The sequence below is a fragment of the Seriola dumerili genome, unplaced genomic scaffold (assembly GCF_002260705.1).
Source record: "Seriola dumerili isolate Sdu_G_001 unplaced genomic scaffold, Sdu_1.0 BDQW01000073.1, whole genome shotgun sequence".
Classification (NCBI taxonomy): domain Eukaryota; kingdom Metazoa; phylum Chordata; class Actinopteri; order Carangiformes; family Carangidae; genus Seriola; species Seriola dumerili.
In genome coordinates this window covers 3,331,249-3,348,901 of record NW_019174328.1, presented here as the reverse complement: position 1 = coordinate 3,348,901, position 17,653 = coordinate 3,331,249, and the positions used below count along the sequence as shown (strand labels likewise).

Genomic DNA, 17,653 nt, shown 5'->3' with positions numbered 1-17,653 from the left:
ATATTAGCCCGGTAAGGACCTGACCTGATGGGATGGTAAGCTATGGCTGGTTCAATACAGTCTGCCAACTAACCAGTCTGTCAGTCACATCACAGCTGATGGAACTGTCATTCATTTTCCAGGTATTTGGTCCAAAATATTGGATTGGAATTTGAACCTGATGGTGGCACCAGATGAAAAGGTAGAAAACTCAGAGGGGGACACGAATTCGTGTACCAAATTTATTGTCATCTTCATGGACATCTGTGCCAAATTTAATGGTAGTCCATCCAAGAGTTGTTGAAATGTCAACCTCATCGTGATGAAAAGGATCATTAAAAGTCATCAGGATACATTGTCAGGGAACCATGAATATCTGCACCTAATTGTGTGGCAATCTGACAAGTAAGCTTTGCAGTGTTACACAGGATAAGTAAAACTGTTGACCTCCTGGTGTCACTACAGTAAAAAAAAATAACAGGATCACCAAAGTCAGGATTTATCCTAAATTTCAAGGCAGTCCATTCAGTATTGTTAGACCAACCAACATACAGATGTTGCTACCCCTACAGCTTCACTGCTGGTGAAAAAACAAAAGTTTTGCATCAGCAGTGTTGCCCTGTGAAATCGCTGCCAGCCATACAAGCATTTATTCAGACTTACTCATTTTTTGCACTAAAAGACAATGTGGAAATTGGATAAAATGCCTTCTTACACATGAATCCCTTTATAAGTTCTCTCAAAGACAGCCTTTCTGTCAATGTGACACTGCCTCTAATTAAAACAGTCAAAATTCAGTCCACAAAACCAGTCACTCACTTTTCACACAGCATTTGTCAACATGATTATAGAGCTACGTACAGTAGGCTCCTGAAAGTCTGAGTTTTCTTTTTCTCCGTTAAACTCTGTTCCCAAAAGGCCCTGAAATTTGCATCAGTGTTTTGCAGTCAGTGGAAATGGCATTATCTTGCAGCACCGGGCATAATTTTCTTTCGCATTAAGGAAAGGAGTAGGGGACTTCTCTCCTGCATGACAACCGGCAACCCACCAGGGATGAGCCCATTCAGGAAGCTGTGCACACACACAATCAATTACTCATGGCTGACTTTCAGACGCTATCTCGCCATAACTGCATAAGGAGAGGTGAGCAAGAATTTGGATCTATAAACATCAGACTGAAAGCAGGCCATCAGCGCTCCCGACTGTCTGCTGGATTTGTCTCACAGCAGGTTCACAAAAGCTGTATTTAATCACTCTAAAAACTCACTGAAGAATGGTAATGCTATGTTGAGTCCCACTTGTCAAATCAAGCACCGCTTATTGTTTAGACAGCCGTACGTGTCTCTGTTTTCTCTTTTGTCAGGATGCAGTTTACCAGTGCAATGATATAGTTGTACTCTTCACACACATAAAAGAATACACTTTCACATATTTCACAGTTTCGGGTTTTGGAGAGCAGTCATGTATAAAAGCAGCAGCTTGTACATTAACAATACAATTAGCATACAAACATGCTGTAAAGCTCACATGAAAAGCCCTGTTAAGTCACTGTGTGACTGAGGATCCTGGTTAATTTCTGATTGTGCCGGTGCTGTAATTGATTGAGTGCCGTGTGGATATAAGAGGGCATGACAAGTTGATAGCGCAAAGTGAGCAGTACTTCAGTTTAATTGGCAGGGGCGTGCGGGGTGGTGGGGGGTGGGGTGATGGATAGAAGACTTCATTGACATATCTTACTCTGCCCCCTCGATATTCAGCAGAGGTTTCCAGGCCTGCATGTATTATTCATGAAACCCAGGTCAGAATAGTACACAGTGCTATATATCTATATATGGAATGATTAAGAAAAGTTATTTTAACATTACAGTAGACATATCAGGATTGTAAAGGATACAGTATTCTCCTTCTACTGGTTAATTACAACGCCAGTAGGTTTTTAGTTTTGAGGTTAGAAAATAGATTGAAGAAGCCAAAACCATATAAAAGTGTACATATAACATGTGCGGATTTGCCAGAATAGAGTCACACAATTTTCATGTCACAAGTCACATATTTCAGAGAATCAGACTTCAGTGGGCTTATGAAGACAGTAAATGTTCTGTATTTGGCAGGAGGGAGAGCTTCTATTCTCCTATGTGGAGGGGCTTAGAGAGCTGCCTGGGATAGCATGAAAGGGAGAAACAGCTGCTTTTATCCACAAAAGCCTGCGACACAAACTCAGGAGGACTATTTTTTTTTTTTCGCGGTGCCTGGTTGCCTTCCTCTGCATCTCCAAGCCTGGAATGGCTGAGGGGCCTGAGGAAGCCTCGGAAGTCCCTGATGAGTGAGAGATTAATCTCTGTATATGAGAGCAGCAGCGACTTTCCTCAAATCCCATTTCACAGCGGCAAAAAATGAATATTCTCGGCAAAAGAAGAAAAGAAGACATTTAATACAACTTGACAGGCGAAGCACCCTGTATGAAGCTAAGGGTTCTAGCACACCTTGGCAATTGAGTTAATGCCATACGTTTTACCTGTTCTCCCCATCAGCCTGTCACGAGACAATGGATGCCTCCTCTGTCTTACAGCCTACTGTACCACGGAAGTCACAATGGGACGTTGTATTTGAAAACCGTCATGCAGCGAAGCAGTGTAACTTCAGCTTTGTATGGAGAGAAAATGAACCAATTACTATGGTTTTTCATTTGATCCGGGGATGTGAATTAAGACACAAATATCATTAGCTGTCATTTCAATATGAATTAGCTTGATTTTCTGACCTTGAAGGTCAAAAAAGGACCTGCCTTGTTTCATATGGTTCCATGACCTCATTTAAATCACGGTGACATAACCCACATCATTTGAAGCAATCCCTCAAAAGGGGGATTTCAACTATTTAACATATCAGGTTTGATTCAATACTTTTTGTTATTGAATTTACTGGTAGAATAAGGAAGGAAACTATATGATAATATGATACAGACTCTATGTAACTGAATAACTTAGTAGGTGTGCTAGTTTGGATGAACAAAAAAAAAATCCCACCGCGCTCAGCTCATTTGTACATACTCCTGAATGGGAAATATTCAGTCAAATTGCTCCCTGTGCATATACACACATGTTTTACTCCTTTGTTTGGCTGGGGTGTCACAGTATGGCAGTGGCAGCAGGGATTTCTGCAGCAAAAAGGAGGCCAGCTGAGAGAGTTTGGGGAATGAGGAATGACATGAATCAGTGAAAGAAGAGTGAGAAACAGGTTGGAGTTGAGTGTACTACTGAGTGGGAGGAAGACTGGAAGCAGCACTGGGAGAAGGGGGTTCCACAGTGAGTGTTACTCAACTCTCTGCAGGGGTTATGTTCAACTGAATTAATCTGTTGTGAAATGTGCAAGTGCTGCCTTGTGTGCATCGGAGATTGGGAAGAAGAGTAAGAGGGGGGTTGCGGAGGGTTGGGGGGGTAGGGAGCTCTGCAGGGAGGCTATGTAATGAAACAAGATCTGAAAAGGCGAATTCCCCCCACAGGGTTCGAGTCCTTCATTCCAAGCCACCCTGTCACCCCCGTATTACTCTGTCTGAACCTGTTCCTCCACCCACACATCCAGCATCAAAACACAAGACACATGAGCATAGCCTGTAGGCCACAGACTGTATATAAGCACAGAGGCCATCCTGTGGTGGTAGAGGCTGCCCATGGCTGTACCACTACAGCTGGCCAGATGTTCAGGGAATATTATATAGATACATATATATAAATATAGATACATATATGTGTACGTTCGTGTGTGTGTGTGTGTGTGTGTGTGTGTGTGTGTGCGTTTCCTTGATGTTCCTTGGTGTGTGTGTATATATATATATATATATATATATATATACTCCTTATACAGTTATCTGTTTTTTATGCTCATTTCTCATGGTGGATGCACTGCTAGAGGTCATATTATGGGTGTAATATTTATGCTAATTAGCTTCATCATGGTGCATTGACTAATGTCAGACACTGACTGTTAATACTTTGAGAGACAAATGGAAATGGGACAAAAGATGAGCAGCGAGCGAAAAAACAAAACAAAAACAAAGTACAAGATAGAGACAGGAGAGAAGCAGAATAAGCAAACCAGAGGGGCTCATTACTGAGAACAGTGGAAGATTTTGATCATGACAAACGGGGACAGACCAGATCATTACTTCCTGCTGGCACTTCCTTTTCAACCACATTCAGAGACCTAAGAAGTAATTATTTGTGGCTGGCCAATTAGCACATTAGAAGGTGTTGTTTACATCCACAGTGTCATGTGTCTGTACTCATAATGTGGCTGAAACGTGTGCCATGACAGATTAGGCCCTCATAAATAAGACGGTGTCATGCAACTCTGTCGCTCATGTCGACATCCAACTGTTGAGTTTGTAGCTGTAGTCGTAATCTGCTGGATGCATTTTTGGTGTGACTTGCACTGCACTTCCATGAGATCAACTGTCAGTTAAAGACAAGTGCTCACTACGATTTTTTGATGAAGAAATTTAAGTTTCTGTGGTGGAAGCTCTTTCTATAGTAAACTATTATTTATGGCAACTCATTCATACCAACGAACTACCCGCGAATCACAGAGGTTAGACCAAGGGCGTAGGTTTGGTCTCAATAAGGGTAAGGACACAACAACCTCTCAAAGACATAAAGGACCTTTTAATGCCGTACACAGAATGGTTTATTAACATATGACCTGCATTTACATTAAGATCTGTATTTACATTTAAATAAAAACTATACACAGTAACAAATCAAAGATTAAAACAAAAGTAAACTTCCGGAAATTACATTTTCTTCCATGCTTGAGGTCTGGATAGACACCAATAACCACCGTTGTCAGCACACTGATACGCTCTCACCTCTTCTATGTCTGGCTGTAAGTGCGATATTTGTACATGACGTGAGCTGCCAGATAGTCCCCGCCCTTTCAGTCACTCTTTGAAACATAGGAAAGATCTAATGACTTCACTCAAATATTAACCTTTTATGTATAAACTTCAGCAGATGTAAAACTTTTCATGAACTTGCCTTAGGGAAAATTTTATTTATTCATGCAGCTGATTAGTGCATTGATGCACTGTGATGCCACCACTTTACAATCTTTGTATCCATCCGTCAATTTTAAATAAAGTTTGTCAGAGTTGGGCAGAAGCTTTATCCCAGCATGCACTGGGTCAGAGATAGGGTCCACCCAGGGAAGGTTGTCTGTCCATCACTGGGCTAACACTTTTAGACAGAAAAACACATTCACACCCACAGGCATTTCAAGTGGAACCTGAATGTGTTTAGTTTGTGGGAGGAAGCCCAGCGGGTGGGTTCACATAATGAGGTGTGAGGTCACAGTGCTACTGAACCATCTCACCTCTACATTATCATACTAAACCACATCATCATTGATTTGTTTTCCTCTGCTCTGACATTTTTACTACTAGTGAACTTTCAAATGTTCTGCTCTGAAAATGCCATAATGCTCATGGATCTCCATAGCAGCTAATGCACGACCCAACAAATGATTTTGCAATTGTGTTGAAGCCAAACAACAGCTTGTGACATAGTACGGCGGAGGCCCTCCTCAGCTCAGTTGTGGGCATTCAGGGTGTCATCTTGTTATTCTTGATAGGCACCCGGGTGGGCAGGTGTGTCAGGTCTGTCAGCAAGCTTTCTGAGAAAATGTGCATCCCGCAGACGGTGCTTTCATCTGAATAGAGAGGGGCCCTACAGGACATAAACATGAGTGATGTTTGTTTGTGTGTGTTTATGCGTGCATGCGGATGTGTGTGCTACAGTGTGTGGTTGCCACTGCGGCACACAGCATAAATATCCTCTTGTCTTCATGATCATGCCTCTTTGCAGATAAAAAAACAAAGATAAGTTGTTTATATTAGCAGCCTGTGTGATTCTTGGAGCATTCTCAGGATCTTTCTTTTTTTTTTTATTGTCAGGGCTCAGTGGATAGCAACTGTTTGGCAGGTTGGAGAACTGAGGTCTCATCCCCGTCTGCAGGTGAAGGTTTAGACAGCCAAACGATAGAGAGTCTGGGGAATTACAGAGATGGATGGGGCGAGAGAAGCTGAGGGCTCTTAGCACAGATTCTGGTCAAGGAAGCAGGGTTTTATTGTCAGGCTGTAAGATATCTGTGAACATCAAAGACAAATAGTTCTGTTGCTATCAGTAAGTGCTATATGATAGTAAATCACTTCCATGATATACATTATGGCACCTGCAGTTATATGTTTTCTGCATTTGCCTTGAATTGTAGTCTTTTTTTTATAATTTAAAAATATTTTCTTCAACCATTAAATTTTCTGTGTCTTCAACACATTTCCATTTCTAACATATTTTATTTTTACGTTACTGGCAGCTCTCCTCATCTATATCACGGCAGTGATGCTATGCACCATCTCCCTTCAAAGAGATGCAAAAGCATTTGTGAAGGTAGCGCGGGTCACACTGGGCGACCCAGATTGATAATGCAGTATGCCAGAGGCACAGTGCTGTCACTTCTGTCACTAACATGGCTTTCCCATCCAAGGCTGTTGGCTGCTTAAACAACAGGCTGCAAGCCATGTGAGTGAGACTTCATGCAGCATAGCAACAGTGTGCTGGGAGCAAGCTACCCCACTGTCTAAGCTGATTTCGACACAGTCAGGTGAAACCAGTTCTGAGTTTCATGGGGAGGTCTTGCTCTCTGCTTTTCTTTCTTGGAGAAGCCTTTCTGGTCCAGATGTTCAGCTCTCAGGTCATGTGGTGGATCCACCAGTAGAACAGTCTGTTCTCTCATGAGGGGAGAATGGAAAGAATGAGTAGTTCTTTCAAAGAGACATGTGGACTCACTGAGAAGTGATTTAATGCAGAAAATCTGCACAACTTTGGAGCTTTCTCCATTTCGCTATCGTCTTTCGTAGTCAATCATGAGCAGTGAATCAGTCAGATTTTGATCACTCAAAGCTCAAAGCAGCTCAAATGTTAGAAATAAAACTGGTTCAGGCAGCATGTTGCCAAAAACTGAATGTAAGTGAAAAATGATAGTTGATAACACCTCTTTATTCACTTTAGTCAAATCACACTTTCTAGCCATGCTAGTGTCAGGGGTATAGGGAGGGAAGTGTTGGTTGGTCTGTCCACCATTTAGTGACATTATCTGTCAAAAAGCCTCCTGATGACTATTATCCAAGGCAAACTATGCAGAATGATAAAGCTGGCAGTAGCAGCGACGCAGCCACCACACGCATGCAAACACAGGCAGTGTGTTCCCGGGGTCAGCCTCTGCTGCACTTTGTGTTTTGTGCATGCTAACATTGTTATTGCGAGCATGTCGCCATGCTAACATTAGCTTTAACTGAAAGAGTTGTTGCTTTAGCACAGCAACACTGAGCTGTTAGCATATCTGTAATTTTTTAGACTCTAATTTCATTCCATGAAGTGCAATGGCTGTGTCTGCCTACAGCGAGCCAAGATATAATGGGTTCCATGTAGCATTTTATCATCCATAAATCATTACATTCATCTAGAGATGTACTATAATTAACATGTACAAACAAGGTCATCACCAGGAAGAAGAAGCCATGTGTCCCACAGGGTCAGAGGTAGCAGAAGAGCTGGATTGTTTCATGGAGTAAACAGAAATCGTTTTATGAAACACAACAGAAGGAGGATGTTGTTTTACCAAAATGCAGCATGTATCATTTTGACAGAAGGCAACAGGGTTTATGGAGGACACCATTGTGATTCGTGAACAGTAACACTGGCATCAGATTGAAACTAATTATTTGGGTCAGTTAATATGTTTACAGCAATTACACCGAGGTATCAAAATTAATTTGTTGATGTTTCAAAACATCTTCACCGCAGCACTGGACAATACGGATATTTGCTGATAGTTTGTATTAAAAAAAGCTCATCTCGCTTCTATGTTCTTTGTCTCTTTGTCATACATTTGACTACAGCAGCGCTCAAGTGACAGAGAAGGGGGGTCTGAAATGCTGCCAGTGTATGGAGATGAATGTTTTCTGCCTCTGCACATGGTCTGATCTGTCTTGCTTCAGCCCCTCTTACATCATAGCACGTGCCTTGGGGCTTTCTCTCTACAGAGCTGGCGTTCTGTATTTAGAGTCTGATTTATACGCAAACACACACACACACACACACACACACACACACCATTGGGGAAGGCGCAATGAGTATTCTTTTTTCCCCTGCCGCAATTGCCAGCAATATAATCATCTTCCCACACTTCAGTGTGCCTTTAAGGATAGCATTCAGAAAGAACGGGAGAAAAGAAATCTCATGAAAGCAAACAGCAATTTTAAATGCGTGAGTGAAAGGAGAAACAGAGATGGATGGTTTAAAACATCCTGCAACCAGTCAATTCAAGGTAATCTAATAATTAAAAGAAGCAAAGCAATTTTTTTGGTCTTTTCTTCTATTTCTTTACGTTTTTCTGTTCCAAGTTGCCATTTTAATCTTCTGCCTTTGCTTTGGCTTAGCACAGTTTGAAAGATTTGCTGTAGAACCCAATTGACGGCCTGCAGATTCTGTGAATAGGGGAGGCGGTTGTGTGGAGGAATCTACCAGGTAAATGCACGACGAGAAAGAAATAATTCTTATTTCTGCCTTTCTCTCGCTCTCTTTCTTCCTTTCTCCGTCTTTGTTCTCAGGTTGTTAGAGAGCTCGCTGCTCAACGCAGAAGTGAAGGAAGGAGAGATCCTGCCGCCTACCATTCAGAGGCTGATGAAAGGATACAACAAGTACCTTAGGCCTTTCTTTGACAGTAAGGAAACTGGAGACACATGCAGCCACGTAAATGACAGAACACTCAGGGGAAATGTGTGTTTGACAGAGAGGGGTTCATATTGCAATTTTGTGCTTGCATGTCCCCTCTGAGTCATACAGGCTGACGTACATATATTTGAATTTACTGCATATTTATATTATAATATGAGATCAAGTCAGATTTATCTTTGAAATTGGTTTGACTGTAATTACTTTTGGTGTAATGAAATCATAACAAGGAAATATGTGGAGAAGAAAACAAGCATCAACACTGATATGAGCCCTGTAAATAAGTATATGTGCATACTTTATTAATACAACATTTTGACATTATTAAATCTAAAAATATAATGTTGTCAGTAGTTTAACTAAGATGAGAGCTGCAAATATTTTTCACTTTTCACCAGCCGACTGATTTGCATGCCATAAAGAAACAAGTCGATCTAAGTGTTCACTTTCAGAGGAACAGTGTTATATCATTCCCTGCAAATCCCTCATCACTGCTATTGTTCCAAGCTCTGGGAATCCGTCACAATGTGATTATGGTTTGTTTACTCGCTGTTTGATCTGTAATAACGCTCTGAACTTTACCAAGGCGAATCACTAGTCCTGCTGCCTAGGAACACAGGTTTGGCACAAACCGATGGTAAAAGCACTGGTGAACACAAACACACACACGTATCTGCATCATTACATAGCACTGTGAGAACCTCCATGGACCTTACAAAGCAGAAATCATCCAGAGATGCTTCACTGAACCTTGCAACACCTTCATCCTTTTTGTGGCATCTTTTAGCCACACATACAGAATAAGTAAAACTATTTCCAACATTTCAGTGCAAGGTGCAGGATTTTACTGCTTGTCAATACCATTCATATGCCGGACAGCCTCAGGCACAGCCAGTAGCTTGGCTCATTGCAGTCTGACAAGGCATTTTGAAGCAGAATGTACCCCAACTCAAACTTGATCATTATTTCTAAAGCTCAAGTGACCTTAAAGGAATAAATCAACATTTTGGGTAATTTGCTTTCTTGCCGGGAGTTAGGCCAAAGTGTTAGGGAGCTTTCGGGGTGGTGGTAGGAGGATTTCCCCCTCTGTTTTCCAGTCTTTATGCTAAGCCATATTGATCATCTAACTCCCCCTCAAAGCAAACAAGCATACTTCCCAAAATGTTGAACTATTCCTCTAAAGTTATACTCCCAAAGAAGTATCAGTCAAATGTTCAACTTTAAGGGTTTTGTTTATAAATTGTGAGACTTTTTGTGAAAGTGGCACATAAGAAAATATGCAAACACCTGCTTATACAGTAAATGCACTCGGATGCAGTACCTACACACAACTACAGTCGGCAAACACAGAGATATGCAGGCTGTCTGCGTTCTGACAGCAAGCTCATTACTCTCTCTCAGAGAAATGAAGATTGATGAGAGAGAGAATCAGACTGGAAAGATGAAACATAGCAGAGCGGCAAAGTTAAAGTTACCCCTCTTTGATGGTGAATCAGGGAGAACTAATTCCCTCAAGGAGGTTCACACTTGACAGACTGCAGCTGTTGACGTGCCAGCAATGTGGGGTCTTTAGCATTTTTAAATATGCTATCCTCCAATAACCTTTTATTATACACCACTGTGATTTATTATACAACAGTATGTCTCCATGCCTTCTCAATATACTGTGTCCCGTTACGTCACACAACTCAGTCATGTGTGCAGTTTGTATGGACACTCATGGAAACACACTCAAAATGTGGAGATAATCCACTGTGTAAAGAGTAGATGCCCCATGCAGCAGGTTAAAATGCTTCCTCTTTGTTTCTAGATGGTCCTGTAACAGTGGGCATGAGTCTGGATATCGCCAGCATTGACACCATCTCAGAGATCAACATGGTAAGACACACCTACAGCCCTACTGTCATTTTAGGGGTCACTGTGTTTACTATCAGACCCAGGTCAAAAAAAGTGATGTACTGGTTCCATTCATCTGCATCTGAGACTCTTATTAGTTTCAGAAATGGATTTTTGTTTTTCTGAATAACCAAAGGGGTTTGAAATGAAAAGTATGAGTTAATGTTTGTCTTTAAAAATCCATTTATTAGATTTATGAGTGATCAAAGAAATCACAAACCAGTAATTAGATATTAATTACACAGTAGTTTTTTCACTCTGCTGAAATGAAATTGCAAAATATTAGCATGAAAAAATCTCAATCTTGTATCAGTTCTCTGACACTGACATGCTGAAGTGTCGTCTTGAGTTACTTTGTTTCATTTAGTATAAGCAATTATTACATTATTATGATGATTCACAGCTCTAAATATAACAGTAGTTATGACAGTAATTTCATAAGAATAGTTTTTAAGAAAACAGACTTCTTTCAGTCTGGTTAAAGTTACCGACCAATTATTGGGTAATTATAGGTTTACTTTTTACTCTATTTAACTTTTTTATTTGCAGTTTTGTTTTAGTACTGTACAAATGAACATGTAATTACTTTTTAGTTTTTACTTTTTTAATTTCATATTAGTATAGTAGACAGTTTATAGGCTTATTATTATGTAATTACTGGCTGGTAATCTACTGGGTTACCAAATCGTGAAGGTCTCTCGCTCATTACAGAGCAGTAATCCAGTTTATCAGTGTAATGTGTGAGCTTTTTATTGCGACTAACAGTAAATAAGGGTTTATCATAACCATTAAACAACACAAGCCAAAATTAATCAAGCACAACAAGAAACCTTCACATAAAGTCACTTGTTACTCAACTTTTCCTCAAGTCAAACCAAGTCACTGACGGAAGCACAATAGTGAACACCAGTAGTGAACTCCTTATAGGCTCGAATACAAAGGCTGTTGTACTGGATTGCATTGTATAGGTGTACCTAATAAAGTATTCCCTCAGTGTATACTCTACACAAGGGCCAAATCTTTAAGCACTACACACAGTCACAGCCCATTATTGATGTTGCACCTCTAATTTAAAAACTTCAAAATAGTACACAAAATGAAACATAAACCTTCAAAACCTTTACTAAATAACTGTAAAGTAAACTATGAGAACTTTTCATTCATTCCCCTTGGATGTAAGTTTCTGAGATTGAATCTCCATGACAACATTAAAGCAGAGATTAAAATTTTGCTAACAAGGAATTGGACTATTGATGCAAGATCCACCAGTCAGTTCACATGTGAGCCTCACATAAACCTTGGACAGAACACTGGCAGTCCTCTGGGACTGAGAGGGTTAAATCCTGTGCTGCTGAACATGCGTGGTGAGGAAATTACACTCACAGCTTGTTGCCAGACAATGGCAGAAAGTGATTATGTAGCTACACATGATGTTACATCAGGACTTTTCAGAGCGGATGTCAAAAAATATGTTCAGTGGCCTAAAAACCAGAGCAGACTTGCTGACTTGAAGCAATGCTGAGGATTACTGTTGCTTCAGGCACAGAAGGGCTTAGGGACCTGGCGCCATCAATACCCAACAATGCAAAGAAAAGCCCCAAGCTGACTAATGAAATACAAGTGCGAAAAGAGAAGCTTTGTTTGCAAAAACCTCACTTGTCTGTCAGCATATTATTGATGTGTTTGTTAAAGTAGTCTATTAGCCCTGTTGTGACCTTTGGGACCAATCCTGCAGGACTACACCGCCACCATATTCCTCCGCCAGCGCTGGACGGATGAGCGCCTGGTGTTTGAAGGCAACAAGAGCCTGAGTCTTGATGGGCGGCTTGTGGAGCTCCTCTGGGTCCCTGACACCTTTATCGTGGACTCCAAGAAGTCCTTCCTCCATGACATCACGGTGGAGAACAGACTGATCCGCATCTTCCCCAACGGGACTGTTCTTTACGCGCTGAGGTAGGATAACGAACAAGACTGTTTGTTTATTGGTTGTTGAGTTTGTTTGTTTTTTTCTGCTCCACAAGACAATGAAAAGTAGGCCAGGGAATGAAGAAGAAATTGGCTAAGGGAGGAAGCGTGGGTTGAATTCAAGATAATGTGATTGCAAAGCAGGGAGTTGTGTCAATTCTATTACTTGGATATTGGATTGTATGAGTACAGTAGGATGTGATCTGTCGATAAAAGAGTTGTAGTCTATCAAAGCCACCCCCCCCCAACATAGAGACTTCTCCAACAGATATCGCTCTGTGTGCAAGGGCTTAACAACTGTCAAGCTGTCAAGTGTTTGAAACATAGTTGATTAGATGTTGGGCCAAGCTGAAAGGTTATACTGTAGATAGAAAAGTTAAAAATGATGCAGCAAATGAATTTGTTCAGCTCCTTTAAGCCTGTGATGATGGGATTTACATGTCCTACTGTTTGTCTGCCACATGCTTTAACCTCAGCTCAAATATGTATTGTATAATAGCTGTCCATGGTGATTTGACTTGACTCACTCAGTCCTTTAGCTCAGTGGTGCTGAACTTCTTTTCATGCATACAGTACATAGTTTTACATGGTCTGGTTACACAATGAAAGGGAAAAGTGGTCACATGGGAGAGAGTCTTCCTGTTCTAATGGCAGATTTGTAACTATCATGGGGGGGGGGTTATACATAATGGCTCAGATTTACAACATGACAGCAATGTAAAGAGATCTCCATGTGCCATAGAAGGCTCAATTCATGCCTAATACACTATATACACACATTCATATAAACCAAAACCTAATCCAGCTGATTCCTTAGAACAGCACAGCTGCAGCCAGAGAGCTGGAAAATGATTCACAAATCTCCTCTTTTATTTGTTTGAATGAACGCCTGGTATGATTTGCAACCACTGATGCAAAAATAACATCTAGTGCAGGTATCCTGTTTCATGGAATCCCCTTTTAATAACAACATCATCTCTGCTTGTTAGGATTACCACCACTGTGGCCTGCAACATGGATCTGACCAAGTATCCCATGGACAAGCAGACCTGCACGTTACAACTGGAGAGCTGTAAGGACACTTCTTACTTAATAAAGAGAATCAGACGTCTGCAGCTTAAGGCTGTGGCAGGGTTGCTGGGTGTTGGTGGGTGATTTCAAATGAATCTTGATCAAACCAAAGGATCAAACAGATCACTGTCTCTCATCTTCTAAACTGCTGGGGTCTGTGTGTGTGGGTGTGTGTGTGCGTGTGTGTATGTGTGGTTCAGGTATTCCTCATGTTGTGGGGACCTTAATCTGTTTACACAGTCAAATTATGGGGACTTGTCTGCCTTATGTGGACAAAAAACAAGTCCTCATAGAGTCATTTGTTGAATTTAAAGGATGAAGACATGTTTCAAGGTTATGTTTGCCTGTCATAAAGTACTCGTACAGTGTACCCCCTGTTAACTTGAATGAATAATTTGGTAAATATGCCTAGTTACTTTCTTTCACAGTGTTAGATGAGTGAGAAGATCAGTCCCACTCTCACGTGTGTCTGTTGAGTATGAAGCTGGAGGCAGGAGGCCATTAGTTTAGCCTAGCATAAAGAAGGCATGGTGTACATGTCTAGCCTGGCTTTCTCCAAAACTGAGAAATCCAGCTACTAACACCTCAAATCTCACTAATGGAACACATTGTACCTTGTTTGTTTCATCTATACCATAACATTTTTTTCTTTAAAAGGAGCTATTTGTAAGTTTTGCTATTGCTACATAGATAACATTAGCATTAACAGCTGTTAACTTACTAGTCTAGAAGAAACGTTGTGAGTTCAGCATCAAACTTCATTCCTGTACTCACCCACAGCTGTCTCCAGTTAGCATGCTAAGTTAGTATGCTAACTTAGCATGCTAACCAGTTCGCTCTGGTCTTTCTCATCACTTTCTGATAGCGACTCACTGTAGCCTCCAATCTACCCTGAAGACATAGCACTGCTCAGAGGCTGTATTATCACATTATAAACGTTGAAGCTCTTCTCAAGCGACAATCACCACCACCCGCTCCTACAAAGACACCACGTTCAGTGGCAAAGTAAACATAGAAAAACACTCTGCAATATATAAACAAAAGGCAGGGAAAAAACTACCAGGAAAAAACATGAATGTAAAGACTTAGAATATATTTAAAAATGCCTTTGCAAATGTTTGATGAGAAATTAAGTGCACTCAACACTTTTTTGTTACACATCACAGATACACAGAGTGTATTGGAACCAAAAGTATGTTCACTTAACTTTTGTTTGTTTACACCAAAGTTTCATGGGGCACTTTAATCCATAGACATCTGATTGATATTGATCTCCTCTAACTTTCAGCCAAAAATCAAGTATATTTCCTGAAATGATAAATTATACTGTCAGTCCTTGAATGATGCAAATATGCTTCTCATAACAGCCTTCTTTCCCAAAAGCCCTTTGGCACCATGTTTTACGGTCATCCCTTGATCCCAAGCCCACCTAATCTTACAAATACTTTAAACTCATATTACTATAGGAATTCACACCTCTACCAGGAGGCCTCAGAAATCATTTTTTTGATAAAATTCAGTTGATTTCTTGATATTTTCTTGAAATGAGAGGAGGTTTGCCTAATTTGGACATATGTTCAGTGTTTTCAAGGGGAAATGCAGGGGCAGTGTGTTTATAATTAACACAAATTATTAGCAAGATTAGATTAAATGACAGCATGGATTTTTTTGGCAGCACTAGGGATGGAAGGAAGCAAAAGTCCCCCCCCCCAGCCTCCCTCGCTCAACGACCATCTTTGCTTTCCAGCTCGCTTTCGTTCCATGCTATTAAATGACAGCCAGTCAGGCTAAGCTAAGTCTGATCCCTGCCAGAAGCCCACCAGGACCTCGGTGCTAAATAAAACATATAACGGCAGCTCCAGTCCCACTTAGCAGACAAAAAGACATCTGGAGGTTAAAGTTAGGTAACTGAGAGGATGATGGATCCTTCCTCCGCTGCTTCAATCATTCCAGGCAAAATATCTTCATCTTTCTCTTGCTTTTTCCAGCCTCTCTCACAGTCTCTCTCTCTGATCCTGCTGCTCTTTCTCTCCTGTTTTCTCTGTCTCTCTCTGCTTTCCTCCTCTCCTTGAATCTCTATCTCCGTCTTGCTGTGTCTCTTTATGAAGATGTATATGCAAGGATTTATTTCTTTTAATGCTGTGCCAGAAGTGGATCCTCTGCACAGGAGGAAGGTTTAAAGAGAGTGTCGTTGTGGGAGGGTGCGGGGCATTTAGAGTGCTCTGACAGCAGAAAGGGTGAGAGGATAGTCACAGTCTTTTGTGATCTTTGCTTTAATTTAACTTTTGGTGGCCCAATTCAAACTCTTCGATTGTGAAAGTGGCTACTTGTTGTCAAGAGGCCACAGGGCACTGGAAGGTTGAATGTACCCCCATGCAACTCTTTCCATGCTATTGCACTGCACGTCATTACCAATCTGTGTCTCTTAATTTGTACAGTAATGTCAGGGCTTTAGGTCAGGAAAATAATGAGTTCTTCTACTAAGAGAGAGAAAACAATGGATTTACAGGACCTTTCAGCAACACAGTCACCATTGCCCTTCATCAGGGGACTTGTCTCCTAGCACCATGTCTCATACTGGTCAATAACACATGGCTCCATGTGTGTTTAAATTGGGAGAGTGATGGAAAATTAACTTGCATCTTGTGTACAACAGATTACAGAGGTGTATTCCAGCTTCAGCCAACAGTACTTCTTACTTTTCCTATTCTCTTGCTCCCTCTGCAGATAACTTAGGAAAATACACCAAGGAGCTTTCACCTTCTTAATCACATGTTTTTGTCCTTTATAATTTTATCACTAGAACCACACCTCTTATTATTTTTTGACACTACTGTGGTTATACTGTTCTATATCCGAAGCACTACCACACTCAGCTGTGGTATCTTTGACCATGTTAATTTTGCATGTCTTCTTTTTCTGAGTTTTATTTGGGTTATCTCAGCTCTCTAGGGCCCAGTGCAATATGCATGATTAGTCTGTTATGGTATGAGGCAAGAGTTAAGCTCTTCATCAAGACTTTTTTCTTTTTTGCTACCCCCTTTGAAGAATTGAATGAACAACACAAATGCATTTCCATTAGCAATTCCTGTTGGATCTCTCTGTGTCAGACTGTGTTACAGTGAATAATGGGAGAATCTCCTGTTTCCACTGTGACTATAACTACGTGCATGAAACATTAACATATTTTAAAGTCAGATTGTTGCACTTACATACTATGCCAAATTTATGTGTTGTTTTAGCAGCATATATTTTTGAGTGTTGCACTGTGTAGACCTTACCCATTTGCTTCTCTAGGGAAACATGATGTCTTACATTAGCTTTTCAAAGGTCTTTTCACATTCCCTTTGGTTCTTGCAAGATATCTCTCTTGTGTTGATGTTTAGCATTAGAGGGAATTTACCACCCACCACGAGCTGCAATCCCAAACAACTCAACGGTGAGAGGATCAGACTTTAGCAATTAACATTCCCAGTAGTTCCCACCATTGTTACTTTGGGGTTTACTTTAAAAAAAAATGATGAAAAATGATTTCAACATCATCATCATCGTTATAAATTATAGAAATTCTCTAGTTAATTTGTAATGTGCTGGTCATATTTCCATCTGCACTGTGTGTTGGCCATTTAAGGGTAACTGATATCACAGCTCATCTGTCAAGCTGCTGTTGCACAACGCACTGAGCCACAAACCGTTCCCATGTGTAAAATATAATGAGCTATGAGTTTTATCTACTGTATAACGTTAACATATTATCATCTTATGAAGTATTATGGTGAACATGTTCACAAACAGTTGTCTATATACACATTAGCATTCATCTGGAGTTCAGTTTTCAGCAGCCTAAATGTAATTTGTAGCTGGCCTGGTTTTATCCTATAGGATATATATGGCTCTTTAGCTTCCAACGGCTCCACTTTGATCACCAGTTGCTATCTTTGTCCACATTCTGTTAG

The 17,653-nt window shown here is 40.7% G+C and overlaps 1 protein-coding gene across 1 annotated transcript in view; it reads left to right on the top strand.

Moving 5' to 3' along the window:
- The window catches only part of LOC111220677 (gamma-aminobutyric acid receptor subunit pi-like), a 46,142-nt gene that overhangs the window by 20,824 nt on the left and 7,665 nt on the right, over positions 1-17,653 (top strand). Inside the window, exons 3-6 of the mRNA XM_022743850.1 lie at positions 8,642-8,754; positions 10,576-10,643; positions 12,397-12,614; positions 13,616-13,698. Coding sequence (XP_022599571.1) covers positions 8,642-8,754; positions 10,576-10,643; positions 12,397-12,614; positions 13,616-13,698 — 482 coding nt within the window. The remainder of the gene's footprint in view (positions 1-8,641; positions 8,755-10,575; positions 10,644-12,396; positions 12,615-13,615; positions 13,699-17,653) is intronic.